This window comes from Salmo trutta, chromosome 5 (genome assembly GCF_901001165.1).
Source record: "Salmo trutta chromosome 5, fSalTru1.1, whole genome shotgun sequence".
Lineage (NCBI taxonomy): Eukaryota > Metazoa > Chordata > Actinopteri > Salmoniformes > Salmonidae > Salmo > Salmo trutta.
This window is the reverse complement of record NC_042961.1, coordinates 51,436,047-51,463,546: the sequence shown is the minus strand read 5'-3', so window position 1 is coordinate 51,463,546 and position 27,500 is coordinate 51,436,047. Positions and strand designations below refer to the sequence as shown.

General features: G+C 45.9%; 2 protein-coding genes across 4 annotated transcripts; both read right to left on the bottom strand.

The window, feature by feature from the left end:
• Positions 1–460: 460 nt before the first annotated feature.
• Positions 461–4,542, bottom strand: LOC115194424 (uncharacterized). Its single transcript, XM_029754110.1, has 6 exons — positions 4,035–4,542; positions 3,041–3,210; positions 2,653–2,834; positions 2,211–2,382; positions 1,818–1,939; positions 461–1,605 (listed from the first exon to the last, which is right to left on the bottom strand). Exons 2-6 carry the CDS (start codon positions 3,117–3,119, stop codon positions 1,117–1,119), a joined length of 1,044 nt encoding a protein of 347 aa, XP_029609970.1. The 5' UTR covers positions 3,120–3,210; positions 4,035–4,542; the 3' UTR covers positions 461–1,116.
• Positions 4,543–7,518: 2,976 nt separating this feature from the next.
• LOC115194423 (dual specificity testis-specific protein kinase 2) lies at positions 7,519–25,144 on the bottom strand. 3 transcript variants are annotated; one of them, XM_029754107.1, is made up of 10 exons: positions 24,950–25,144; positions 23,022–23,752; positions 14,031–14,152; positions 13,808–13,856; positions 13,329–13,475; positions 12,936–13,018; positions 11,154–11,328; positions 10,767–10,853; positions 10,473–10,608; positions 7,519–9,501 (listed from the first exon to the last, which is right to left on the bottom strand). In XM_029754107.1, the coding sequence occupies exons 2-10, from the start codon at positions 23,205–23,207 to the stop codon at positions 8,405–8,407; spliced, it is 2,082 nt and encodes a 693-aa protein (XP_029609967.1). In that variant the 5' UTR covers positions 23,208–23,752; positions 24,950–25,144; the 3' UTR covers positions 7,519–8,404. The 3 variants fall into 3 exon arrangements, with proteins under 3 accessions (XP_029609967.1, XP_029609968.1, XP_029609969.1); XM_029754108.1 differs by having other exon boundaries at positions 10,512–10,608; XM_029754109.1 differs by lacking the exon at positions 23,022–23,752.
• Between the last annotated feature and the right edge of the window lie 2,356 nt (positions 25,145–27,500).

Sequence of the window (27,500 nt, the reverse complement as noted above, 5' to 3'; positions counted from 1 at the left end):
CGCTCATTAATGTCTTAATCGAAATTACTGATTGCCTCTTATCCTCTTGTCTTTCCCTTATGCCATAGTTCATACATCTCAATTCAGCCATATCAGCTATGTTTTTTTTTAAAGGCAGTAAATGAGGCTGAATGAACTGTTTCGCTGCCAGACAAGGCTCCGCTGATAGCCAGGTGTAGCAGTGGTAAGGTGTTGGGACTCTGCTGTTGGGACTCTGCTGTTGGGACTCTGCTGTTGGGACTCTGCTGTTGGGACTCTGCTGTTGGGACTCTGCTGTTGGGACAGCTTTATGTAGGCCCTAACAGATTGTGGGCACCGTTTGTCACCATTATAGTGCAATGAATGTATTGTTTAGTGTTGTGTAGTGTTGGGGCTTTGCTGGCATGCATCCCACATCTTTCTTTTGCCCCACCAAGATTTACATGCTAAAATCGCCATTATCCATACCACAGTCCAGTTAAGGGTGGGGGGGTCTCCTGAAACAAATATATTCCCATTTTAAACAAACATGGACAATAAAGTTTTGGAACTTGAAACACTACCCTCAGCACCCCTCAAACAAACCCTCCCAAAGACCCAGCTGGACCTGTGAATCAGAGGCTCTGCTCGCACCAACAGGGGCCCTATTGATTTGTCCATCAATCTGTCATCCCCCCGGCTCTGCGGATGACAGAAGTCATCCATACTGTGAACCCTACTAAACAAACGGTGTAAAACAAAGCTGTGGTTGTCAGTGTTGTTGTTCAAACTGAGCTTGGCGCTTCAGTTCCCAGCCATGTCTTCTTCGACTGCTATATACGGCAGAACCAGGTTACCAATGCCACTCAGCAGACGTTCAACTTGTATCCATAGCGACCTACACTACAGTGAGTGCATACATTTTTAGTATGTGATTCTGGCGAGAATCTAATCCACAACCCTGCCGTTTGATAGTGTCATTGCTTTTTAACAACTGAGCTACATAGGACCACTATTACTCTTCATTGGGTCCAGTTCTGTCCCATCTCATCTCCTCCAAAATCGATGCCCTGTCTGCCAACACCTTGGACTCAACTGCACTGTGGAGTTCATCAGAATATGTTGTACAGAGCATTATGGGTACTGCAGTTCAACATGCTACCGGTTACACCACTGTAGTCCCTCCAGGTTCTCACCCCCTTCACTCGCACCCCCAAACCTCACTGAGCACAGCGGGACCCCCTGGCCCTCCACAGCCTCTGACAGAGAAAGAGAATCAAGGTAGGGTAGTGTTGGCACCGTGGGCTCTGGATGTGGTCGTAGTGGTGAATCGAAGTTGCACTGGGTCATATGTAGCCCTATAGGCACAGTGGAGCATGGCAGGGATAGGGTGCTGCCAGAGTTCAGGCCCAGCTCAGTGTCTCCCCCAGTGTGCCAGTCCATGTTGCCCGACCTGTAGTCACCGGGGAAGGGTTTGCTGCTGTATCCGTCCCCCAAGCTTGGGGCCTGGGCGTTGGTGAAGACACAGCCAGACAAGGAAGACATGATGGAGAGGTGATCGTCCACAACCTCCACATGGATGTCACTGGGGTCAACCGGGTCTGAAGAGGACTCTGGGGGGTCCTGGAGGGATGCCTGGAGAGATGCCTGCGTGAAAACACAGAAATACTGCATTGCATTCCCAATTACATACCCAAGGACTATGGACTATATGTACTGTAATATATATAACTATACACTTGGTTTAAATCAAATATATACACTGCATACTGTAAGTGAGTGAGTGAGTGAGTGAGTGAGTGAGTGAGTGAGTGAGTGAGTGAGTCTGTGTGTTTGACAAGAGAACAAGGACAGTTTACTAGAGTCTTGGGGAGTCTGTTAATGCGAGGTGCATCTCGTTTCTGTTTCAGCCGGTACAGAGCAAGGAGAGCAGAGAAGAGCACAGCACACACTCCTATCCCCAACAACACTGGCTGCAACCCTGGTGATCACAGACACACATTTCATTGTGAAATCACGGTTGTATATATTACCTCAAACACTAGCTTAATATCCACACCTTGGATCAACCCTAACCCTAGCTTAATATCCACACCCTGGATCAACCCTAACCCTAGCTTAATGTCCACACCTTGGATCAACCCTAACCCTAGCTTAATGTCCACACCTTGGATCAACCCTAACCCTAGCTTAATGTCCACACTTTGGATCAACCCTAACCCTAGCCATAACCTTAACCTCTGACCTCTCACCTGGTCCTGGGGCAGCCTGGTGGACACAGTGTGGGTGGGAGGGGGGAGAGGAGGCCAGGGGGAAGGTGGGGGGTCCAAAGGAGAAGTTAGCCAAGGCACAGTAGTCCTGTCCTGAGACCAGGTCTGAGAACTCAGCCCTGTACACCACCTCCTGGGCCCAACCAGTACGCCTCTGAAACAGGATCAGGGAATTGGGAAGGAACATGTGAACATGAGAGAGAGAGAGAGCTTGTACTAACCGAATGCACACAAACAACACACAGCAGACCATAGACTGGACACCGTTTATGGTTGGAGCACTTTAAGAAGTGCACTCCACAGATTCACTTACATAGCAGTAAGGGAAAGGGAGGGACCATGAGTGTGAGAGAGAGACAGAGAGAAAGAGAGAAGATGGAGGGTGAACAAAACGTGGTATTGCAGATGGCACAAGCGGGGGTACCTTGTAGTCAGAGTGGTTCTGTTGGTTATATACGGTCACTGTGACCCAGGGGTCAATCAGTTCTGACAGTGGACAGCAGCTCTGCAGAGGAACGCACCCTCTGTTGGTAGAACAAGGGAAGTGCACCTCCACTACCAGCCTCTCACTAGACAGAGACACAGAGACGGAGGGGCGGTTGAAGGCTGAGGAGAGGAGAAACAAAGAAGCCACTTTGTCATCTCAATCACACCAACCTATTCATGTCAGCAGTTTTAGCCATATCCATTTGTATTCTGCAGTGTAATGAGATGTTTAAATGCTCTCTACGTGACATTTGATTTGATTGGAACAACAAACCAGCATTTTAGATATGTGATTGGTCTTGAGAGCAGAGAGGTAGGTTACTGACTGAAATCACTTGGGTCAAACTTGCGTGGTTTTGTCCAGACTGGGCTCCCAGGGCCCTGGTGGAGGCCCAGGCGGATCATGTTGTAGAGTTCAAAATCAGAGAAGGCCTGGGACACGTCACAGTGCTGGGCGGAGATCCGCACACACCCCTCCACGTCCTGCCATGGATCTCTGTAACACACACACACACACACCCACACTCATAATCAACAATACAAATCCATTAATGGGTTTCACCTTAGTCACTCACTCGAAATGTACGTGGAAATGTCATTTCGGAAAATACCCATAGAAGATAACACACATCCCCCTGGTTGTTGGACTAGTTGGGTGGTGGTGGTTATGACTGAAACCAGTTGAGAGGAGCAGGCAGAGAGCGCGACGGGCTTGGTTTCACAGCTGTGGTAGAAAACAGTAGTGCCTCTCTATCAGTTCCTATCTACTTATAAGGCCAACAAACCATAGACTGGAGTGACTGATTCATCTCTCTGATTAAAACCCTTCTGAGGTTTCTCTGCCAAAACCACACGTTATCAATTCTCTCACGCTACCTCCCCCTCTCTCACTCACTCTACCTCTTTCCTGCTCTTCTCCCCTTCACCAGAGCCCGTCGTTCTATCACCAATCATGTACTTTCCCTTTCCATTCTAGGCTAGCTTTCCCTTACACTCCAAACCGTTTCGCAATTCATATTAACTTTCATTGTTCAGTAAATGAGTATCAGGATCCCGTTGCTTGATAGAACCCTCAACCAAGCAATGACTTGATTTCAAATATTATATTTAAATGACTAGATACTAAATTACACACAGAACAAATATTACACTGAAAAAGAAAACGTCATACATTAATGTATGGATTTTTCTTTCAGTAAAACAATGAGTTACTAATTCTAGAAAATAGGGCCACAGTAATATCGCATTCCACAGAGCTAGATACTGGTCGATTAGATCAGTCAATATAGTGAGCACAGACAGAGAGACAGACAGACCCACCCCTGAGTCTTAGTTTGGACAGTGTAGGTGGTGGTGTTAGCGTTGGCCTGAGGACAATCCCACCGCAGGAGGCATCCTAAATCCAGGGAAGCCACACTGGTGGTACAGAAGGTCCCAGATGATCCTGAGAGTTCACACGAAACAATTCACAGTCAACACACACACACACAGGAATAGATCACACACACTACCGACAGGCTACACTTTCATATTCACGATCTTACAGTAACAACGATGACTATGCCTAAAGACGCAACTCATACATACTTAACATAATTGACTTAACAGTTCCTGAATGGATTACTACAGTACAACACACTTTATACTATTTGAACCTTTAGTTGGCCATTTAAGCCATTGAGATCAAACCCTATATATAGAGGATCCCTGTGGTGAGCCCCCCATAGACAGCGCGAGAGGACAGTGAATTGGATCAGTTACTGCACCCAAAATGGATGGACAGAGAGCAAGTCACTCACCTGTGATGAGAAGAGCGACACACAATCCTGTTAACACAAGGGTCGTCGGTACACCTGGCACCGTCACCATGGTGACACAGAGAAGCTGGTAAACTGGACCACCGGGCGAGGAGGACAAAGGACATAGACTGAGGAGGACTCAGACAAAATATTTTTCCAAAACAAAATCCCCTTTAGGGAGGGATACCACATTCATGTAAGTCCACTGATGCACACAATGTAGCTGTCTATAAAATGCTTGACAAATCATTTGTAAAAGTTGAAAAGGAGAGAGGTAGAGTAAGCTGTCACTTACCTACATCCACAGACAGTAGTGAGAGAGAGAGAGAGAGAAAGAAAGAGAAAGAGAGAGAGATGATAGAAAGAGAGAGAGAGCAAGGGTGGAGGAATCAGGACGTGATACAGTACTTGTGCGTTCAAGAGGAAATTACATAATCTGAAGCTTAAAGGTCCAATGCAGCAGCTTTTATCTCAATATTAAATAATTTCTGGGTAACATAAGTAAGTACCTTACTGTGATTGTTTTCAGTTAAAATGGAAAAAAAGAAGCAAAAATAGCTTCTTAGCAAAGAGCAATTTCTCAAGCAAGAATTTTGCTAGGACTGTCTGAAAGTGGTCTTGAGCGGGGACGGGAAAACTGAAAACTAGCTGTTATTGGCAGAGGGGTTTGGAACTCTCTTATTGGTCTATTAAAGACATGCTGCGAAACTTTGGCAACTACTAAGTATTTTTTAAACCTCCCGCTTTGGGCTGGATGTGTCAATGTGTAGTTCATATATGCATAATCTATGAGCAGAATTATTATTTTACCTCAATTAGCCACGAAGTCCCTAGCTTGAAAGCAACTGTATTTCTGGAAGCTGTGCTACGACATTTTTCCTTCGTTTTCCCCCATGTGTGCCAGCCCCGCAGCAATTCCAGTTCAACCAATGAGCTTCAGCCCTTCGCCATATGAGTGACAGTTAACAAGAGGCACATCATGCATCCACAGCAGAGTGAGAGAGAAATGACAATGACGTGGTGCACATACGACGCAATTTTCGGGGACCACTTTTAGCTCGTGAATGCAACTTTCAGAACTACTGGCTAAAAAGTATACAAAAGTACCGGAGAATCCCTTGAACTAATTTACTGCCTGGTGACATCACCAGGCAAACCAAAACTCCATCCCACCAAACAGGCTGAAATTTCAGGCAGTCTTTTCAAACAGCTCTTACACTAAAAAGGCATCATTTGCACAATTTTCACAGTACTATTCTAACCTCAATATACTGTATACAGTGCCTTCAGAAAGTTCAAAATTTGAACTTTATTTTTATTGATGTAAAATAAAACGTAACTATATTTTGATTGGACAAGTACTCAACCTTGTGAGTCAATACATTAGAATCAACTTTGGCAGCAATTACAGTTGAGTCTTTCTGGGTAAGTCTTTAAGAGCTTTGCAAACCTGAATTGTACAATATTTCCCATTATTCTTAAAATAAAAAAATCTTCAAGCTCTTTCAAGTTGGTTGTTGATCATTGCTAGACAGCCATTTTCAAGTTCTGCCGTAGATTTTCAAGCCCATTTAAGTCAAAACTGTAACTAGGCCACTCAGGAACATTCAATGTCTTGGTATGCAAGTCATGTACAATTGCACTTGCGTTTTAGGTTATTGTCCTGCTGAAAGCTGGATTTCTTAGCCACATTTTTTACAGTATTGCTTTAGTGCCTTTTTGCAAACAGGATGCATGTTGGAAATTGTTTTAAGTCTGTACTGATTCCCTTTTCACTGTCAATTAGGTTAGTATTGTGAAGTAACTCAAATCTGGTAGTTCTCTCATATCACAGCAATTTAACTAAAACTGGTTTAAAGTCACCTTTGACCTCATGCTGAGAACTATGAGCGTTTTCCTTCCTCTTGGTTGACTGAGTTAGGACGTCTGTATCTTTGTAGTGACTGGGTGTATTGATGCACCATCCAAAGTAACTTCACCATGTTCAAATGGATATTCAATGTCTGCTTTATTTTTACCCATCTACCAATAGGTGCCCTTCTTTGTGAGGCATTGGAAAACCTCCCTGGTGTTTGTCGTTGAATCTGTGCTTGAACTTCATTGCTTGTCTGAGGGACCTTACAGATAATTGTATGGGGTAAAGAGATGAGGTAGTCATTCCAAAATCATGTTAACACCATTATTGCACAGTGAGTTAGTCCATGCAACATAGCATGACTTGTTAAGCAAATGTTTACTCCTCAAGTTCAGGCTTGCCATAAAGGGGTTGAATATTTATTTACAAGACATTTCAGCTTTAACATTTTAGTAATTTGTACAAATGTCTAAAACATTTTGGGGGCATTGTGTGACAAAACCTAATTTTAATCAATTTTAAATTCAGGGAGTACCAAAACATGGAAAAAGTCAAGGGTTGCAAATACTTTGAAGGAAAACCATGGTGCGCGAGACAGGAGAGAAAACCGAATGTATAGAGAGAGACGAGCAGCAAGACAGAAAAAGACAACCACTACACTTACAATAACATCTGCTAACCCTGTGTATGTGACCGATAAAACTTGATTTAAAATCACCTTGCAAGCTGTGTGTAAGTATAAATGTTGTGTACAAGTGCCTAGTTGAGTCACTGTTTTCTTAGTAAAGTTGGTACAGTACAATGTTGGATCTTAATTTGAGCCCCTTCGCTACAGCAGGAAAATAATCATGCAGCAACAGCAAATTAGAAGTAAGACGTGTAGGGTTTGATATATTTTTTCATGACAGAAAATCAAGTCAAATTTCAAAAAGGGGAAATTAAACTACAGAAGCCTTTTTAAAACCTCCAATACACCACTTTTAGATGTCCTGCATTGCAGGAAAGTTCCCCTGCAACAGGGTGATCAAATAAAGATCCTACTACTACAAAATACATACATAAAGCTTCTTAGATATGACCATATGGGCCAGCAGAGTTGGCTAGAAATCCTGCAATCCAGCTAAAGAAAATGACTCACACGGACAGTCCGTCCATTCTATAGTTTTATTCAATGCCATTTAAATAATATTAATCAACACATCGCTTTGTTGAAGTGTGTCTTTGACCATTCTCAAAAATAATAATAAGTCACAATATAATACAAGTGCCGTTAGAGGACGAGGGCCATAAAAGACATCATACAGCGTCAGTCACATACTGTATCAGTCAACAGAACAGTGTATGACTCACTGGCACACACACTGCCCTGCTCATGGCCTCTCCAGGGTGAACCATACAGCTGTCTGAACACAAAGGCAAACTGCTGAGCCTAAACCCATTGAGACAGACAGTATCAAAACATACAAATCATATCATTCATTACACTTCTCATCGTAAGTCAAAAAGATGGTTTACAACTGACTGTCAGGGAAGGAGCCATAGACCCGCACGATAGGAGGATATCAGAACATACATAACCCAGGGGATTGGTCCAATACCAAAGCCATGTATACATTTAAATATGGCTCTGACCAATACGTGTTGCCATGCTGAGGGAAAGTATTGTCGTTGCTTCTTTATGAATCAGTCAGTCTACAAGCCTGCATCTGCTGTAGGAAACAGTGTGATCGCCGCTCACTCCTTTACAGCCAGCACAGCATTATTAGGTTATACGTGTTGGCTATATTAGTACAGCGTTATTACAATCATTACTGCCTCAGTCCAGCAGAGGGCACCATATCCTCACTCATAGGCCACCAGCACAGCAATGCATCCACACCAGCAGCTTTACCTCCCATATCACCATCTGAGTAAGAATGGAATGAAGTAGCCCCCTAAGCACTGATCTAAGGTCAGTTTAGAGTCTCCCTCCTAAGAAATATGGTTGGGATTTGGTGTAATCTGATCCTAGATCTGTGGTTAGGGGCATTCTGTATCTATGTTTGCGCCCCAGGCAGGGCAAGGCCAGGCTCTGGGTTGGTAGGCGAGGACGGTCGCCCCTTAGGACCTTTATAGAGCAGCCCTCGGTTGGCTCCCGTACTGTCCCCGTTCAGGTTCTTATAGGGGTTCCTGTGAGGGGGTGCACGGAAACACAGCGAGGGGAACCGGAGCCCCGCCAAGCAACAACCAGAACATGAGATAACCTCCTCCTGCTCCAGAGAGGGAGCAGAACCGTTACCGGTGCCGTTACCGGAGCCGAACGGCGAGCCCCCTATGGGCCCCCCAGGAGTGGAGTGGTACCCGTTGGTGCCCCCCCATCCCAGGTGGGGCAAACAGGGAGGGTCATTGGATATGGGGGGAACATTACCCCAGCCATTGGTGAATGTAGGGGGGGTGGGTGAAGAGGGTTTGGAATAAGGCAGGAGTGTAGGCCGAGTGCCATCTAGAGTGTCGGGGGAGCTGGTGCAGTCCATGGGTTCTTCCTCCTGGCTGCTTGTGTCCACTTCCTCCTCTTCACATAGCTGGTCTAATGACAGCAGCTCTGGGTCGAGAGGAAGCCCGGAATCATCGGCAGTGAGGCCCTCAATGCTCTTCCTCCTCTCCACATCCTCCTCAACTACGAACTCAGACTCAAAGGTAAACCTTTCTTCCACGATTTCCCTCTCCTCCTCGTTCTCTCCATTCCTCTCATTAATACCAGTGTCTAGGTCTGTTTTCTCTGCGCTATTGTCTTTGGTGGTGGGGGGCAGGAGATCTGGAGGAGGGGTGCAGGGTAGGGACAGGCAGCGTCTATGGAGCCTTCCTCGGGGCATACCCCCACCCCCCGCTCTGTCAGAGGGGGTGGTACAGGGGTCCAGAGGTTGGGGTAAGGTGAACGTTAAAGAGATGACTGACTTGCTGGGCGTGTCAAACAGTTTGATCTTGCCTCCGTTCAGGTCCTCTCGCAGGGAGAAGGGGTTGACACGGGTGGGAGGGGCCAGAGTGGGGGGCGTGACCGGAGGGAGCATGTCTGATTTGCTGCGGCAGAGGCGGGGGTCACCAGGGAGACAGAGGGACCGTCTTCGCAGCAGGCTGAGATCTGGAGAAAGAGATGCTGAAAGAGAGATTCAATTAAAATAAAAGGCATGTATAAAATTTTATAAAATGTGTCCTACACCTATACCCATCTATTGCACTAAATGTAAAAGTCTACCTATACTGAACAAAAATATACATGACACAATTTCAATATTTTACTGAGTCACAGTGCAGTCAATTGAAATACATTAATTAGGCCCTAATTTATGGATTTAACACGACAAGGCAGGGGTGCAGCCAAGGGTAGCCTCGGAGGGCATAGGCCCACCCACTGGGGAGCCAGGCCCAGCCAATCAGAATGTTTTTCCCTCCCAAAAATGGCTTTATTACAGACCGAAATACTTCTGTTTTATCAGCTGCCTGGGTGGCTGGTCTCATAAAATCCCTCTGGTAAAGAAGCCGGATGTGGAGGTCCTGGGTTGGCATGGTTAAATGTGGTCTGTGGATTTTGGTGGACATTCCTGCAGTCAGGATGATATTTGTACACTCCCTCAAAACTTTGAGTCATCTGTGGCATTCTGTTGTGTGACAAAACTGCACATTTTAGAGTGGCCTTTTGTCCCCAGCACAAGGTGCACCTGTGTAATGATCATGCTGTTTATTAATCAGCTTTTTGATATGCCACACCTGTCAGGTGGATGGATTATCTTGGCAAAATGAGAAATGCTCACTAACAGGGATGTAAAGAAATTTGTGGGGCAAAATTGAAGAGAAATAAGATTTGTGCGTATGGAAGACGTATATTTTTGTCCAGTATATAACATTACTAGACATGTCCCTATGCTAGGCCCCATCCCACTGAGCTGAATTGAAAAAAGTACAACTTTCTTATTCATTTTCATCATGACCGATGATAAATATTGAGAGCAGCATTTCTTCTTAGACCCCAGAAAAACAGACCCCCCCCCCCAGCTCATAACCAACAGCTGGGTCTTAATGACTCCTGTCTGAACACAGTTGTGTTTTGGAGAACCCCTTCAGACTGACCTCCCTGTGCTCCATACCCTCCAGGACAGACACACACACCCTTTAGTGCCGCTTCATCTTTCTGCGTCCTCTCCGTCTCTCTTCTCTCCAGCTCATTTACGATCGCTGAGAACGATGGACGACGCTTTGGATCCATCTGAGAGCGAGAGATGGACAGACGGAGAGAGATGAGCAAAATATATATATTTTAAGTCAGTCAGTTACTCAAGAGTCACAGTACGAAGGAGAAGGAAAAAGGGGTAACAAAACGAGAGAAAAGGTAGATTTGTACGCGTGTGTTAGAGTGCGTCTTACGTGGCAGCAGGTGACCGCCAGGTTCAGGAAGTCAGGGGGACAGTCTCCCACCATGTGCTGAAACGTCTCTATGTCCAGACCAAAGTCCTACAGAGGGAAAGAGCGTCGCTGATCAGTGTGTGACGTCGCTCAGTGAAAGAGCCCTAGAGAGACTCCCAACAGGAGCTCCGATTTGCTGTACTCACTTCAGTCCCTAATTTACACAATAGAACAGAAGATGACGGCGTCGGCGACTTCAATGAAAGTACTTGCGACTTACTGCCTGATGGGAGCCATTAAACTGCAGTTTCATACGACGGCCAGGGCGAGACGTTCAGTCTACGTCATCCCATATTGTGAACCCTGACTGTGCTAGCGTGTTGGGGTGAGTGTGCGTTGTGTTTAAACCTCTGTGCGGGGGAGGACGTCAGGGTCGGCCTGTATCCTAGCGATGACCTCACACAGGATGATCCCATACGCAAAGACGTCCACTTTCTCGTTGTAGACCTCTCCTCGCAGGACTTCCGGTGCCATCCAGTAGGGGGAGCCCACCACAGCCAGAGGCTCCTGGTCGGACTCTTCACTGTGGACAGAGACGGAGGAAGACGGGCCTGGACATTACTACAGGCGGTGAAGTTGCCTTTAGATGCTGGTCTAGGGTCAGCTTTGCATTTTCCCTACTAATAGGACTGGTGAGGGGAATCTGATCCTAGACCTGAACATAAGGGGGGGGGGAACCCCAGAGCCATTATTTTACAGCTCTAGTTCAGACTTCAGCTCGCTTCAGCGCGCTCTAGTTCAGTTACAACCATCCCAAAAGGAAGGTTTACATGGGGTAAATATATTGTGTGTAGGCATAAAGGGGCAGACAAACACAAGTCACTGCAAGGCGCATGCTCTGAAAACCCCCCCGGCAGTCACTTCCTCTGTGCTATTTCCATCTCACTAAACCATGATATTGCATAAATAGTGAGGGAAGTGATGGGAGCTGAGAAAGAGAAAAGGAGAGCTCCCAGTGTAAACACTGTTTGGGGAAATGGAGGGAGAAAGGGAGGGAGAGCATGAGAGTTGCCGTTCAGCCGGGGAGAGAAAGAGACCAAGTGTGCTTGAATAGTTTGACCATATTTGGAAAGCTTTCCTAAACTCCATCTCTGTCTCTCTCCCCCCCTCTAACAGAGTTAGTGTACACACACACACGTTGACAAATGCAGAATTAGAGTAAGGTCATCAACACACAGCAGACATTGCATTCACTGGTTCGTAATTCTAATGTTTTGTCAAATCAGTTTCCTTCGACCTAAAAGCACCGTAAATAAACAAAAACAACATGTTGTGGCGCATCAACACAACTTGGCCGTACAAAAACAAAACACACAAGGTAAACACCGGGGTGGCCGTAGACAAACGGCAGGAAACGGTGCGCACACACACACACACACAAACGGGTTAACGCGACAGCTGCTTCCTCTCAGACAGTGTTTACAAAAAGGATACAGATCCATTTATCAGGGCGGGGGGGGGGGGGGGGGTCCAGCTGATATTGGATCTGTGCCCACTATGGGCAACTTGTAAATAATTAGCAGGACACCAACTTGTCAACAGGAAGAAGCCGAGAGGATTAAAACAGGCTGGAGCGATGAATCCAACATGGTGTCAATGTTAGCATTATAAACTCATTTTATCTGGAGTCTGTGTGTCTCTCGCAATCCGGCCAGATTAAATATTGACACCGTCGCAGTAAGTCAACGAACGATGTACCCCTTCCCCCCTGAAACAGGGGCTTAAATCACACATAGTTCCACATAGCTGGCAAACCACAACTTCTTCAGGGGGAATTGCGTCTCGCATTCTTTGGAAAATGGGACTCTGCTTTAGTGTGATTAATGATTCCTTTTTTAGACCCAAGACAGAGATTAGGTCAGTTTGTGTTTTTTTTATGTACACATTATAGTGAGGATTGGGGAACGGGAAGCTGAGTCTCGAGCTGTGTCTACAGGCAACCTCTACCTGGGGTTTCAGTGACGGAGTGAAAGATCGATGGAGAGAACAAAACACAGAGGGAGGGAGCGAGCGAGCGTGAGCTATCAAGATAGAGAGCGTGAGAAAGAAAGAGGAAGGTAGAGCAACCATTCAGGTGTGTTATCTAATCACTTTGTGTTGATAGACGGATGATGAATAAACTCCACTGACCTGTACTCTGGTATTTTCTCTGCCAGGCCAAAGTCCCCCACCACGGCCGTACACTGGCCACTGGCCCAACGCACCAGGCAGTTCTACGGGACACAACCAGAAAGACGGCGGTCAGGACCCGTATTCACAAAGAGTCTCAGAGTAGGAGTGCTGATCTAGGATCAGGTCACTCCTGCCAAATGATCCTAGATAAGCACTCCTACTCCGACAAGCTTTATGAATACGGGCCCTGAAATCCATTTATAGTTAACTGTGTACTTGAGTACGCACTATTTAGTGTTAAGGAGTGTGTATGTATGTGTAGCGTGCCACCTGTGTGCATGCCCTAGTATGTACAATTACCGACAGGAGGTGTGTATCCATACAAGTGAGTGTACCTTCGTGTGTGTGTACCTTGGATGTGAGGTCTCTATGGAAGATGCCTCTGCTGTGGAGGTACTGCAGGCCCCTGGCGATGTCTAGAGACAGGCCCATCCTGACTGTCCACGACAGGTACTGGTCACTGTCCAGCAGCTGCTCAAGGTTACCCCCGTTGATGTACTGGAAGTAACCATGACAACCACAGACAAGCGTCAATCAAAAACAGGCGACTGTGCTGTAACCGTGACAAACGACAGCTTTCCCTAACCTTCACCAAAGGTGACTCTACACTGAGATAAAAATATATATCTTTTTTGCAAGACGGGTACAGGTCACTGTGCGGCAACCAAGACGACATCGAATAAAATTACTGGCTGGAGTTCAGATTCCCCCCCCACGTAACCATGACGACCGTTAAGGAAGGAAGTATCAAGTATAAAAAGTAGCTATACCCGGACCAATAGTTTCTATATCCTAGTCAGTCTAACCTAGTTTTAAAGAGGGGATCTTACCTCTGTTAATGCATGGAGCTGTCCCTCATTAACACATACCCCTACAAACCTGAGACAGGACACAGGAAGATGATTAGGAAACATAAGGGAGGGGTCATCATACAAGCCTTATGACAAGTCTTACAATCCTTTATAAGTGCATGGTTTAAAAATGTGTATACCGAGGGATTTCCCCTGCAGACCAAAGCATTGATGGATATGTTCTCATAAAAGCAGAACAGACCTGAGTATGTTGGGGTGAGAGAGGCGGTTCATCAGCTGGACCTCCCTCAGCATGTTCGCCCTGTTACTGGCCATGGTGTTCATCTTCAGAGCCATCACCCGCCCACTGATACGGTGCTGCACCTGCACAGAGGAAACCATCACCAGGGTCAGACGCCGGCCGTATGCTATGGACATGACAACCGCCGTTGGAGAAAGGACACCATCGGACAAGCAGTGAACATCAACTGTACTGTGAGAAAGCGTTGCAAGTGAGGTGAGATCTTATTGGTCCAAAATGTTACGCTCCGGTGTGTCTAGCCCCCGAGGGTTCGAGACCAGTACCCCCTGAGGGTTCGAGACTGGTGTGTCTAGCCCCCGAGGGTCCTACAGTCAGGCCTACACGTCTCTACTCTGGCTAAGCTGGGTGCTTTGGTGGAGAGTGTCTGGTGGTCACCATGGTGACGTGGCGTCTCACCCCCTATATCCTTGAGTGTGTTCTGAGGGGCTTGGACTCCTGCCCATCTCCCTCTAACTAAGACCATATAGACAGATACCCACTAAGTAGTCCAACAGTCCACTTAGTACTGGGAGGGTGTACATGTCATGTTTGTAGGTATGTGAGAGTGTGTGAGAGAGAGAGACACACATCTAGTGGTGGTGTGTGAAGAGAACAGAGAGCGTGGTTACATCAGTGTGACAGTGTAGATAGGAGTTGGCCAGCAGATCAGTGGAGTGATGGGAAATCTAGTTAGTGGATCTATTAAAACAGACAGTCTGGCCTCTAGATCTTAAATCAAGGCTACAGCACACAGTCAACCAGTGACCATTAGGTCCATCCTACTCTGAACTGCAGTCCGAGATGGGGCGCGGACACACACACACACACACACACACACGTGGCCGCTGCTGTATTGAGGCAATCTGTGCCTTTACACATTTATGACCACACTTCCAGTAAGAGCTAGTGCCGTCTGAGGATTAGCTCGTTGGTTCATTCCCCCATCTAATTTATTACATCTGGCTACAGGATTTAACATTATTATTGCTGTACCACAGGCCAGCAGGATCATACAGAAGAGCCTCTCTCCCCCTCGCTCACCCCCTCCCCTAATGCAGAGATGAGCCAACTGCTGAACTACCAGGTCGAGCCTGTGCCGTCCCTCTCCGTCTAACCAAGGGGTTGCCAACTCCAGTCCTCGAGGGCCTGATTGGTGTCACAGTTTTGCCCCAGCTAACACACCTGACTCCAATAATCACCTAATCATGATCTTCAGTTTAGAATGACATTTGATTCATCAGCTGTGTTCACTAGGGATGGAGAAAAGGTGTGACACCAATCAGGCCCTGGAGGACTGGAGTTCCCACCCCTGGTCCAACCACTAGGCTACCTGTCACCCCTGGTCTAGACCATCTGCTTTGTCCCGTCCATATGCAGAATTTCAGCTCAAATAAACAGGTGCTCAGTAATCATGTATACAGGCCGTTGCCCAGTGGCCACAAGCAAATATAGTCCTGCCATGGCAGTGTGGTGAGAGAGTCGACCTCAGGTAAGTAGGTGTGGTGTCAGTGCTCCAGTCACAGCTAAACAGTGAGTAGCTGTGATATCAGCATTCTAGTGACAGGAACATGGAGATGCCCAATAAATCTTACTCTGGTCTATTTGGCTAAAATTGTCATTTTCTTGGTGACCTGGAGATGAGACCAGGGGATTCATGTAGGGCTGGTATCTGAACAAAGTCCATAATAAACAAGCAGGGAGGACCTGACTGGGGAGCCTTTAAATAGAACATGACCCACTATCTAAACCAGGACCTGACTGTCTTCCTGGGTAGTCTTTAAATAAAACATGATCCACTGTCTAAACCAGGACCTGACTGTCTTCCTGGGTAGTCTTTAAATAAAACATGATCCACTGTCTAAACCAGGACCTGACTGTCTTCCTGGGTAGTCTTTAAATAAAACATGATCCACTGTCTAAACTCTTGACCAGGACCTGATACACTCCACACCATTTAGTGTTTTGCACATCATCGGTACTGAGCTCACACACACACACACACACCCCCACCACAACTCCAGTATCTAATGCTATGACAGCCCTTCCCCACTCTTGCTGTGTGTGTGTGTGTGTGTGTGTGTGTGTGTGTAAGCCTAGCAGCTTCAGGACACTGACTCACTGTCCCTTCAGTCACACCGCCACAACCACCTGGATCATGTTCATTAGGGAACATCATAGCAAAATGTTTTGCAACAGAACATTTGTCCAGGTAGTCACTCACTCCCTGTTGAAGTCAGTTTTGTCCCAGTTTGGTGCGAAATGAACACATCCCTGGTCTGTTTACCTACTGTAATGCTGTGGGTGGGGCCAGGGTGCTGGGGCGTAGCAGGGACAAGATTCTTACACACTACAGAACGTGGAGACACAGAGCACAGGGAAATGGAAAGAACAGTCAAGTAGGTGCGCGTGCATTTAAAAACACCAAGTAGGTGCGTGTGCATTTAAAAACACCAAGTAGGTGCGCGTGCATTTAAAAACACCAAGTAGGTGCGCGTGCATTTAAAAACACCAAGTAGGTGCGCGTGCATTTAAAAACACCAAGGTGCGCGTGCATTTAAAAACACCAAGTAGGTGCATGTGAGCTCATGTGGAACATAAACAAAGGGAACACACACCTCTTGATTGATAGCAGCACAAGCTCTGACTGGAGGGGAGAAATAATAGAAGCAGGGAAAAGTGCTAGCTAAGTCCTTCTCCTCCTAACCCCAGCCAATGAACAGCCTGACTGACTCATAATGTCACTCATTGTAACAGATCACAAACACATGGGTGACAGTCGATGATGGATAGGTGTGTGTGTGATGCTAGGTCTGTCTGGGTAAAATAAATGACTGCCGAGTTCACACAGAGGAGATTACTGACTCAGATAGAGGATGGTGTGCATGTCACAGAGAGTGTGTGTGTGTGTGTGTGTGTATAAAGGTCTGTTTAAGGAGTAGTTTCTCAGGACGGCTGATTTGGGAAAGGGCAGACTTTCCACAACCGGACTCTCCTCTGATAGAACTCTGTTCAGTTTTGACAACAGGACCCTGGAGGAGAGCACTTAATCCAGCCTGTCAATCAAACACACACAGACTTCCTCACATGCGCACACAGACACACGTTCACTCAAACGCTGTCCGAGTCAGTCATCTCTGTGCAAATGCAGTAGTGATTTTACCCCGACAGATCTAGCAGTGTCCTCAGGGGTAGAAAGAAAGTGAGTGAGAGAAATTTAGCAAGAATGAAGATTATATAACACAGAATGTACCACAGAAGGCTTGCAAAGAGAATGTGAAGCAAGAAAATAAATAGGCCAATAAATTCAACAGATAAGAATGAACTATAATGTTGCAGATCAATCTGTGGCAGTAAATGGAAAGCAGAGCGAGAGAGAGAGATATACATTTTACCAATATGATCATGTTGACATTTGAAGCATTTAGCGTAGAAACCATCTGCATGTTCTGGCAGTGAAAAGCAGGTGAGTGTGAATGGGGCGGCAGGTAGCCTAGCGGTTAAGAGGGTTGGGCCAGTGACTGAAAGGTCGCTGGTTCCAATCATATGCCCCACCTGTCAGGTGGATGGATTATCTTGGCAAAGGAGAAATGCTCACTAACAGAGATGTAAACAAATTTGTGCAAAGAAAATTGAGAGAAATAAGTTTGTGCGTGCGTATTGAACATTTCTGGGAGCTTTTTTTTTTCTTCAGCTCATGAAACACGTGACCAACACTTTACATGTTGTGTTCATATTTTCCTTCAGTATAGAATAACTAGAATGGAACATTCTAATTCTAAGTGTGTTCACCTCACTTCAATAGAACAGTAATATAATTACTATTAATTGTATTATATTTCTGTGGCCAAAACAATGATCATTTGTGATTCAGTCAGATGATCTGAATAAGGAAGTACCAGGACTCCTGCCTGCCTGTACAGGAAGTAACAGTTACAGTACGGCAGACAGGTCAGTCTAGGGAGCTCTCTCGCTAAAAGATAAAAAGCAGAATCTGAAGGATTAGTCTTGACACGCGCACCCCTCCTCATATTGCACAATGGCAGCGTTGAGGTATGAATACCTGCCTGACTGCTGTGAGGAAAGCGTCCATTGATCCAGAGTGTGTGTGTGTGTGACAAAGAAGGTGCTGAATAACACTAGAGATGGCAGGATGCCAAGTGTTTAGTGCAGCTCTGTTTATAATCCGGCATCAGGACTCAACGCTTCAGAGGGTGTGTGAACACAGAGGGGAGAGGATCATTTATGGCTCTATTACCACAGTCTGTCATGTCATCTGAACATTATAACAGTTAGATTGGAACGCCATGTAATTGCTGCGGTAGAAAGAATTTGCATTCATATGCCGTTATCAAAGGGCAGGTTGCTCAATCAAGAGGCATCTTTACAGCTGACACTTTTAAACACCAAGTCATTTGCATGCTCACTGCCCAGTCAAAGGGCAACACGGCTGGGAGGAGGAGTGATCAGAGTGTGTGATACAGTAGGAGCATAACTCAACCTCCTAGTCTAATGACAGCTCTAGGATAACATTGTCCTGAACCATTTAGTTATCTGTGCTAACAAGGTCCCAGAACAGTTGTTTTAAAAAGGGGCCTGAGTGTGAGATTCTTAACAGACCTCGTTACCCTAACCATCACCCTAACCATCGTGGTTAACTGGACTCCGGTCAGTTGTTGACGGTATACCTAGGGCCCGGAGTTTTTCCTGACCAGGAAATACTACAGGAACCAATTTATATGCTATAACTTGCACCTGGAGTTTTTCCAGGTCAGGACACATGTTTAAGAAAAACTCCTGGTCCAATGTTATGAACATTACAATGCTGTGTGAAACAGGAGCAGGACTAGATGAAGTTGACACTATTGCTTATGTAGCCCATAGAGCTCTGAGCTATGTAGGGAATAGGGCAGTGGTTCCCAAACTTGGGGTTGGGACCCCTCAAATTTAAATGGGGTTACCTAAGAAAGTCTGTAATCTTATCATACAAAATGTTTCTCTTCAAATGGGTATAGAATACAACCTTTAAGTATCAACTAATGACCCCTTACACTACTAGAATGGGGTCTAACCCCATGAAGTTCTGGAAACTGGTTAAAGACCTGGAGAATAAACCCTCCTCCTTACAGCTGCCCATGTCCCTTAATGTGGATGTGGTTGTTACTGACAAGAAGCACATGGCTGAGCTCTTTAAATCACCACATCATTAAGTCAGGATTCCCATTTGACTCAGCCATGCCTCCTTGCCCGTCAAACATTTCCTCATCTCCCACCCCTTCTAATGCAACTATCCCCGATGCTTCTCCCTCTTTTTCTCCTGCCCCGCTACAAAGTTTCTCCCTGCAGGGAGTCACTGAGTCCGAGGTGCTAAAGGAGCTCCTAAAACTTGACCCCCAAAAAACATCTGGGTCAGATGGTTTAGACCCTTTCTTCTTTAAGGTTGCTGCCCCCATCATCGCAAAGCCTGTCTCTCCTTTCTGGAGAGGTTCCCATTGCTTGGAAGGCAGCCACAGTTTGTCCATTATTGAAAGGGGGAGATCAATCAGATCCAAACTGTTACAGGCCTATTTCTAATTTTGCCCTGTTTATCAACTGTTGGAAAACCTTGTCAATAATCAACTGGCTGGCTTCCTTGAGGTCTACAGTCTCTCAGGTATGAAATCTGGTTTCCGCTCAGGTTATGGATGCGTCACTGCAACCTTAAAGGTCCTCAATGTCACCATTGCCCTTGAATCTAAGCAATGTTGTGCTGCTATTTTTATTGACATGGCCAAAGCTTTTGCTACGGTAGACCATTCCATTCTCGTGGGCCGGCTAAGGAGTATTGGTGTCTGAGGGGTCTTCGGCCTGGTTTGCTAACTACCTCTCTCAAAGAGTGCCGTGTATAAAGTCAGAAAATCTGCTGTCTCAGCCACTGCCTGTCACCAAGGGAGTACACCAAGGCTCAAGCCTAGGCCCCACGCTAGTCTCAATTTACATCAACATAGGTCAGGCAGTAGGAAGCTCTCATCCATTTATATGCAGATACATACTCAGCTGGACCCTCCCCGGATTGTGTTAAATACTCTACAACAAAACTTTCTTAGTGTCCAACAAGCTTTCTCTACCCGTAACTTTGTTATGAACACCTCCAAAACAAAGGACATGTGGTTTGGTAAGAAGAATGCCCCTCTTCCCACAGGTGTTATTACTACCTCTGAGGGTTTAGAGCTTGAGGTAGTCACCTCATACAGGTACTTGGGAGTCTGGCTAGAAGGCGCACTGTCCATCTCTCAGCACATATCAAAGCTGCAGGCTAAAGTTAAATCTAGACTTGGTTTCCTCTATCGTAATCGCTGCTCTTTCACCCCAGCTCCCAAACTAACCCTGATTCAGATGACCATCCTACCTAAGCTAGATTATGGAGAAATCATTTATAGACCGGCAGGTAAGGGTGCTTCTCAAGCGGCTAGGTGTTCTTTCCCCATTCAGCCATCAGATTTGCCACCAATGTCACTTATAGGACAAATCACTGCACTCTATACTCCTCTGTAAACTGGTCATCTCTGTATACCTGTCGCAAGACCCACTGGTTGATGCTTATTTATAAAACCCTCTTAGGCCTCACTCCCTCCTAAGATATCTACTGCAGCCCTCATTCTCCACATACAACACCCGTTCTGCCAGTCACATTCTGTTAAAGGTCCCCAAAGCACACATATCCCTGGGTAACTCCTCTTTTCAGTTCGCTGCAGCTAGTGAAAGGAACGAGCTGCAACAAACACTCACTCTTCATTTAAAGACTCAATCATGGACACTTACTGACACTTGTGGCTGCTTTGTATGATGTATTGTTGTCTCTACCCTCTTGCCCTTTGTGCTGTTGTCTGTGCCCAATAATGTTTGCACCATGTTTGTGTGTTGCTGCCTTGCTATGTTGTCGTCTTAGGTCTCTATTTAGTGTTCCCTTGTTGTGATGTGTGTCTTCTCCTATATTTATATTGTATTTATTTTAATCCCAGGCCCCCTGTCCCCACAGGAGGCCTTTTGCCTTCTGGTAGGCCATTACTGTAAATCAGAATGTTCTTAACTGACTTGCCTAGTTAAATAAAGGTTAAATGAAATAGAATGCGCGTTCATGTCATTATGTGTCTGGACAGCCAGCGGGACCTAAAATTGAGTGAATATGAGCACAGCAACCAGGGGATATCATTTTTCCAAGTTGGGTCCCCTGCATGTTCTACTGTCAATTTAGGGTTGTGTAAAGTAAAAGATTGGGAACCCCTGGAACAGGGTGTCATTTGGGACACAGACCAGGCTGAACCCCCTGGACTTCCTCCTCATGCAGTTTAGGGGCAATTTCACATTAACGGAATGATGCAGAGACTGAGATTTTGCACTTAGAAAATACATCAAAGAAATTGCAAAGTTAAAAACCATACAACTACGCAAAAGGACGACTTATTTCACATTTACTTGAACAGTGCAGAGCCTAAGTTTAGCAACTGAATGATTGCACAAACAGCAAAGCAGTCAATCTGTTACCAAACTTTGCATATGTTCAAGTAATGGAGAATTGCTCAGTGGAAATTGTTAAATTAGCAGTCCCTCCTGAATTTTTCAGGGATTTCTGAAATTTATAAGCATAGATGCTTGATTTTGCTGCAGCAATTCTGTACTTTATGGCAATATACAATAACTGTCACATTTTTTACATGTGGGTTGATTTAACCATATTATGCAGCTAATGTGCAGTGATAGGTTGAAAATGTGAGCCCTCTTTGTACTGCAGTGATGGAGCAGTTAAGTGATAATATTGCGTTGATTTGACCGTTTTATGCAGAAATAGTGTGGTGGTTAGTCAAATTTGTAAACCAGCCCATAACATGCAGGGAATGAAGTAGTCCTTGTGCATAGAGTTGTAAAGTTTGTTTTAAAAAATTGTCAAACAAAAGCCAATTTTTTAAGTGCAAAATCAGCGTCAGCATCCTTCTGTTCTAGTGAAATTGCCCTTTGAGTAGGGTTAACATCTATCTCTGCGTACAGACCAATAGGCCAGGAACAGGTATCACTTTCACACCAAAACACTGTCCCTTCCCTGTAATGTGGGCTATAGGGTTGGGGTCAATTAAATTTACAAAGTAAACCAAATTCCATTTCCAAATTGTCCTCATTGAAAAGCATTGGAATTTCAGTGTAATTCCTGAATTGACTGGAATGGAAAATGACCCCAAACCTGGTGAGCCACAGACAGTTCTGGTGGGGGTCAATGTGGTGTTGTGGTCACCAGCAGCAAAATCATCATCAAGCCCATCACCATGTAAGCCTACCTTATCTAACTTCCTTGAGTGTTAGGTATTTAGAAGCTTCTTGTTTTCTACATAACACTATTTTATACAAAAAATAAAATAAGTGTTTCTGGAAAATGTCCTTCCAAAGAAGGTCCCTAACTTGACACACACACACACACACACACACACAAAGGCCAACTAGCCTACAAGACCTAGATTATGTCCCAAATGGCACCCCATTCCTTATTTAGTACACTACTTCTGACCAAAGACTTATGGGGGCCCTGGTCAAAAGGTAGTACACTAAATAGGATGCCATTTGGTACCAAGATATTGTTACCTGATGCATCAGGTAAGAATGCATGGTCATCATGTTTCATGCTTGGTGCCAATGATGACCTTAACATGGATGCTCAGATGCCCAAACGGAGTTAGGTTGGCCATCTTATCCCCCACGGTTTTGCATAAAACCTAGACTTGCTAAAACAAGTCAGTTAGTCTGGACCCGTATTTAAAGCGTCTCAGAGTAGGAGTGCTGTTCTAGGATCAGGACCTTTTCTCCATATTCATTATGATCAAGCAGTAAAAACTGATCCTAAATCAGCACTCTTACTCTAAGACGCTTTATGAATAGGCTACAGGACAGGCCCTGAGCTCCAAACTCTGACATGTATAGGTAACTTACCTTGAACACTTCTGAGAAGAAACCCGAGCCAATCTTCTCGCAGATGAAGTCATCTATCCGGGCCAAGCTGGACACAGCGCTGCGCAGTGCCCGGTAGGACGAGGGCCTGATCCGGTTCGGCCCGTGGACCGGGTGGATGGGTGGCTCCGCCGCCTCCTGATACCGGTCCGGCTCGACTCGCTCCATCTCGGTTATCCCGGGACTGCGACCTGCACGCAGTTTTAAAATCCAACGTTTCTGTTTACATTTCTCATGTCCTCCGCAGCAGCGCGATGGTCCCGTGAAACGGATGAGCTTCACACTGGATGCTGAATTTCAGAACGAGGGTGAAAGACCGATTAATATCGCTGCCGAAATCCCATCGAACTCTAACGCAAAAGACCGCCGTCTGTGTCCTCAAGTTCGGGTATTTCTTCCTTAGGCTTTAGTTTCTACACAGCGTCCTTCCATCATGCCGCATCCGGCAGCGGTTGTGCTTGACTCCGTGTTTGATTCCGTGACTGTAAAGATTTAGGCAGGCTATCCCCTCGCTCTCTCCCTCTACCCAATGCTGTAACTGCGCACTCAGGCTGCAGCAGTCAAAATCAGCTTCCTCTGGTCTGCATACGTATGCAGAGAAAAGGCTCCTATTCTGCACCAATTGAAACCGGGTTTCCAGTGCGTATTTGTTGACAGAACTCGAAGCAGACAGACTCGCCGTTCGTTCGATGAGGAAATGAGAACAGAATTCCCTGTAAAATAGAAAATGGGGGTGTTTACTGTGGCTAACCGGTTATTTGTGTAGCCTAGGCCTACTTATCTATGACTGGTCTGTCCTGATACAGGTCATGGAAGCAGTTAGCCCTTGACCAGGACTCGGTTTCACTACACATAAGGGTCGTTGGACAAAGGAGTATTCTGTACGGGGAGTTCTGTTATGAGCCCCGACCCTTGCTCTGAACATTAACACGCATCATTTGCGGTAAGGTTTTGGAAACATAAGGACCATATGTCATATTGGTGAGAAATCATTTGGAAAAACAAAAGTGTAGATTGATATACACCTTTATAGGGTTAGGGTAAGGGTTCCCACACGGCCACATTTCCATGTTACAGCGCTTGTTCACGGAAAACTGACACAAGACAGAGTGGACCTGTGCTTATTTGCTATCTGCGTCGCTGAACACCGGTGTGTCAAGGGAAGACAGATGCCAAACTGTTGACAGGGGAAAATACTGTCAGCTGCAACTGTTAAAACCGGTTAAAATAGTGTAGAGTAAAAGTGTATATTTTGCATTTATAGACTTATTTGTGTTATGTGAAAGAGGGCTGTGTGTTTCTAAAACCATACCGCAAGTGAGACTCAATTCACGTTTATATGGAGTATTTGGCTGTTTTGGCTTCCAGAGCCAATTCGCCTTTAAACAAAACATTTAAGGTCCTTGGACTATATGAAGTAACGTTAGGCTACTTTAGTCCATTATTGGGTTAGAAAGTAGTGCGATATCGCATCATCATTGTTTTAGACACTTTACATAGGCTACAGAGCTGCTCTAGGCCTAACCTGAGCCAATCGCACAGGCGATTAAAGGCTAGGAGCCTATTCAAATGTACAGTATTTTGATTAATCACGCAATAGAAACGAGACTGACAGGCTGTACAAACACAAGCAAATGTTCAGGTTGAAAACAAACAACCGATGGACGGGCGGCGAGAGCTGGATGCTGTCGGTAAACAGTGAGCGAGCATATTCGTGAGAGACCTTCGGCCACCGTCAGTTTGACTGCGAGTCGTAAATTATAAATGCTGGGCTGAGTTTGCCAGTCTCCCACACAATTCGTTATGCACCAAATATAAGCCGACACTATTTCAAAATCGAAAATAATGACAAAAACAATATATTAGGGAGGAATCATGCGTAACTTCGCGAAATCATGGACGCGACTTACCTGCAATTGATCAAATCTACAGGTATCCTAACCTACTGTATCCTTAGCCTCAAGTGCCCTGAACCGACCGAGGTATTGGGTTACCGGGCTTTTTATTTGACTAATTAATCAGCCTTGTCTACGGTCCCGCTGCAGCACGGTTCTCGTTTTACGTCCCCTTGCCTCCATTGGTCTTGGCTCTGCAGTGCGCTGAGAAAGAAAGTGCGACTTTTAGTGTGGATTCTTATTGGAGGAGAAGATACTGGGCGGGGCCAAACGTCATCACCTTCAGAAACTTCACTTGCGGAGGCTTTCAAATAAAAATAAAAAATCTGCAAACACACTTTGCCTGCCATAGTGCGCAGCATATCCTACAGTAGTCTATGCAATCAAATTAAATCAATCAAATGCATTTCATTAAGACCATGTTACATCTGCAGCTGTCACAAAGTGGTTTACAGATAGCCTACTCAGCCAAAAATCCCGAAGATCAAGCAATGCAGAGGCAGAAGCACAGTGGCCAGGAAAAAAACTCCACAGAAGACAGGAACTTAGGAAAGATACCTAGAGAGGAACCAGGCTCAGAGGGGTGGCCTTTCCTCTGTTGGCCTGTCGGGTTCAATGACACTCCACACGGCCTAACCAGACACCGATTTATCATTTTTCTTGCAATTGACTGTGAACATCGAGGAACAGAGCTCAGCATTTGACTAAGTGCCACCCTGTGATAAATTGCTTCTTACTGTAGACCCATCTCACACCACATACCGACATAGTTCACATTATAACATGCTGTGGCCACATTTGGCCCTTGGCAACACTTTGTGCCATTCAGTACCCACTGCAACATTTGAATAGGCTGTAGGCTCTACAATGCATAATTTATCAATTTGTTTATTGGTTATTTTAATCCACACATACTCTACAGTGACTATGCCTGAAACGTAATACTCAAGTCAAACCATTGTTGTAGATAATGACATATTCCATGTATTATTCAGCGCTGCTGTTCACTTATTTATTGAGCCTAAAATTGTATTCATTTTGACAACAGGACAGTCTCAGAATAGAATTGACTGCGCTTTCCTCCTAAATGGCACCCCATTCCCTACATCAGGATTTCTCAAACTCTGTCCTGGGCCAACCTTGGTGCACATGTATTGATGTTGTCCGAGCACTACACAAGCTCTTCTCTGTCCTGGGGGCCCCCTGGTGCTCATGTATTGATGTTGTCCGAGCACTACACAAGCTCTTCTCTGTCCTGGGCCCCCCTTGGTGCTCATGTATTGATGTTGTCCTGGCACTACACAAGCTCTTCTCTGTCCTGGGGCCCCCTGGTGCTCATGTATTGATGTTGTCCTAGCACTACACAAGCTCTTCTCTATCCTGGGGCCCCCCTGGTGCTCATGTATTGATGTTGTCCCAGCACTACAAAAGCTCTTCTCTGTCCTGGGGCCCACCTGGTGCTCATGTATTGATGTTGTCCTAGCACTACACAAGCTCTTCTCTGTCCTGGGGCCCCCCTGGTGCTCATGTATTGATGTTGTCCTAGCACTTCACAAGCTCTTCTCTGTCCTGGGGCTCCCCTGGTGCTCATGTATTGATGTTGTCTTAGCACTACACAAGCTCTTCTCTGTCCTGGGGCCCCCCTTGTGCTCATGTATTGATGTTGTCCTAGCACTACACAAGCTCTTCTCTGTCCTGGGCCCCCCCTGGTGCTCATGTATTGATATTGTCCTAGCACTACACAAGCTCTTCTCTGTCCTGACATCCTAATGGTGGAGCCAGCTTCCCCTAGAAGATACGACAGCAGAGTCCCTGCCCATTACATTTACATTTACGTCATTTAGCAGACACTCTTATCCAGAGCGACTTACAAATTGGTGCATTCACCTTATGATATCCAGTGGAACAACCACTTTACAGTAGTACATCTATGTATTTTTGGGGGGGGGGGGGGGGGGGCTTAGAAGGATTACTTAATCCTATCCCAGGTATTCCTTAAAGAGGTGGGGTTCCAGGTGTCTCCGGAAGGTGGTGATTGACTCCGCTGTCCTGGCGTCGTGAGGGAGCTTGTTCCACCATTGGGGTGCCAGAGCAGCGAACAGTTTTGACTGGGCTGAGTGGGAACTGTGCTTCCGCAGAGGTAGGGAGGTGAGCAGGCCAGAGGTGGATGAACACAGTGCCCTTCTTTGGGTGTAGGGACTGATCAGAGCCTGAAGGTACGGAGGTGCCATTCCCCTCACAGCTCCGTAGGCAAGCACCATGGTCTTGTAGAAGATGCGAGGTTCAACTGGAAGCCAGTGGGAAGGTTGAACACCAGACGGGCTGCGGCGTTCTGGATGAGTTGTAGGGGTTTGATGGCACAGGCAGGGAGCCCCGCCAACAGGGAGTTGCAGTAATCCAGACGGGAGATGACAAGTGCCTGGATTAGGACCTGCGCCGCTTCCTGTGTGAGGCAGGGTCGTACTCTGCGAATGTTGTAGAGCATGAACCTACAGGATCGGGTCACTGCCTTGATGTTAGCGGAGAACGACAGGGTGTTGTCCAGGGTCACGCCAAGGGTCTTAGC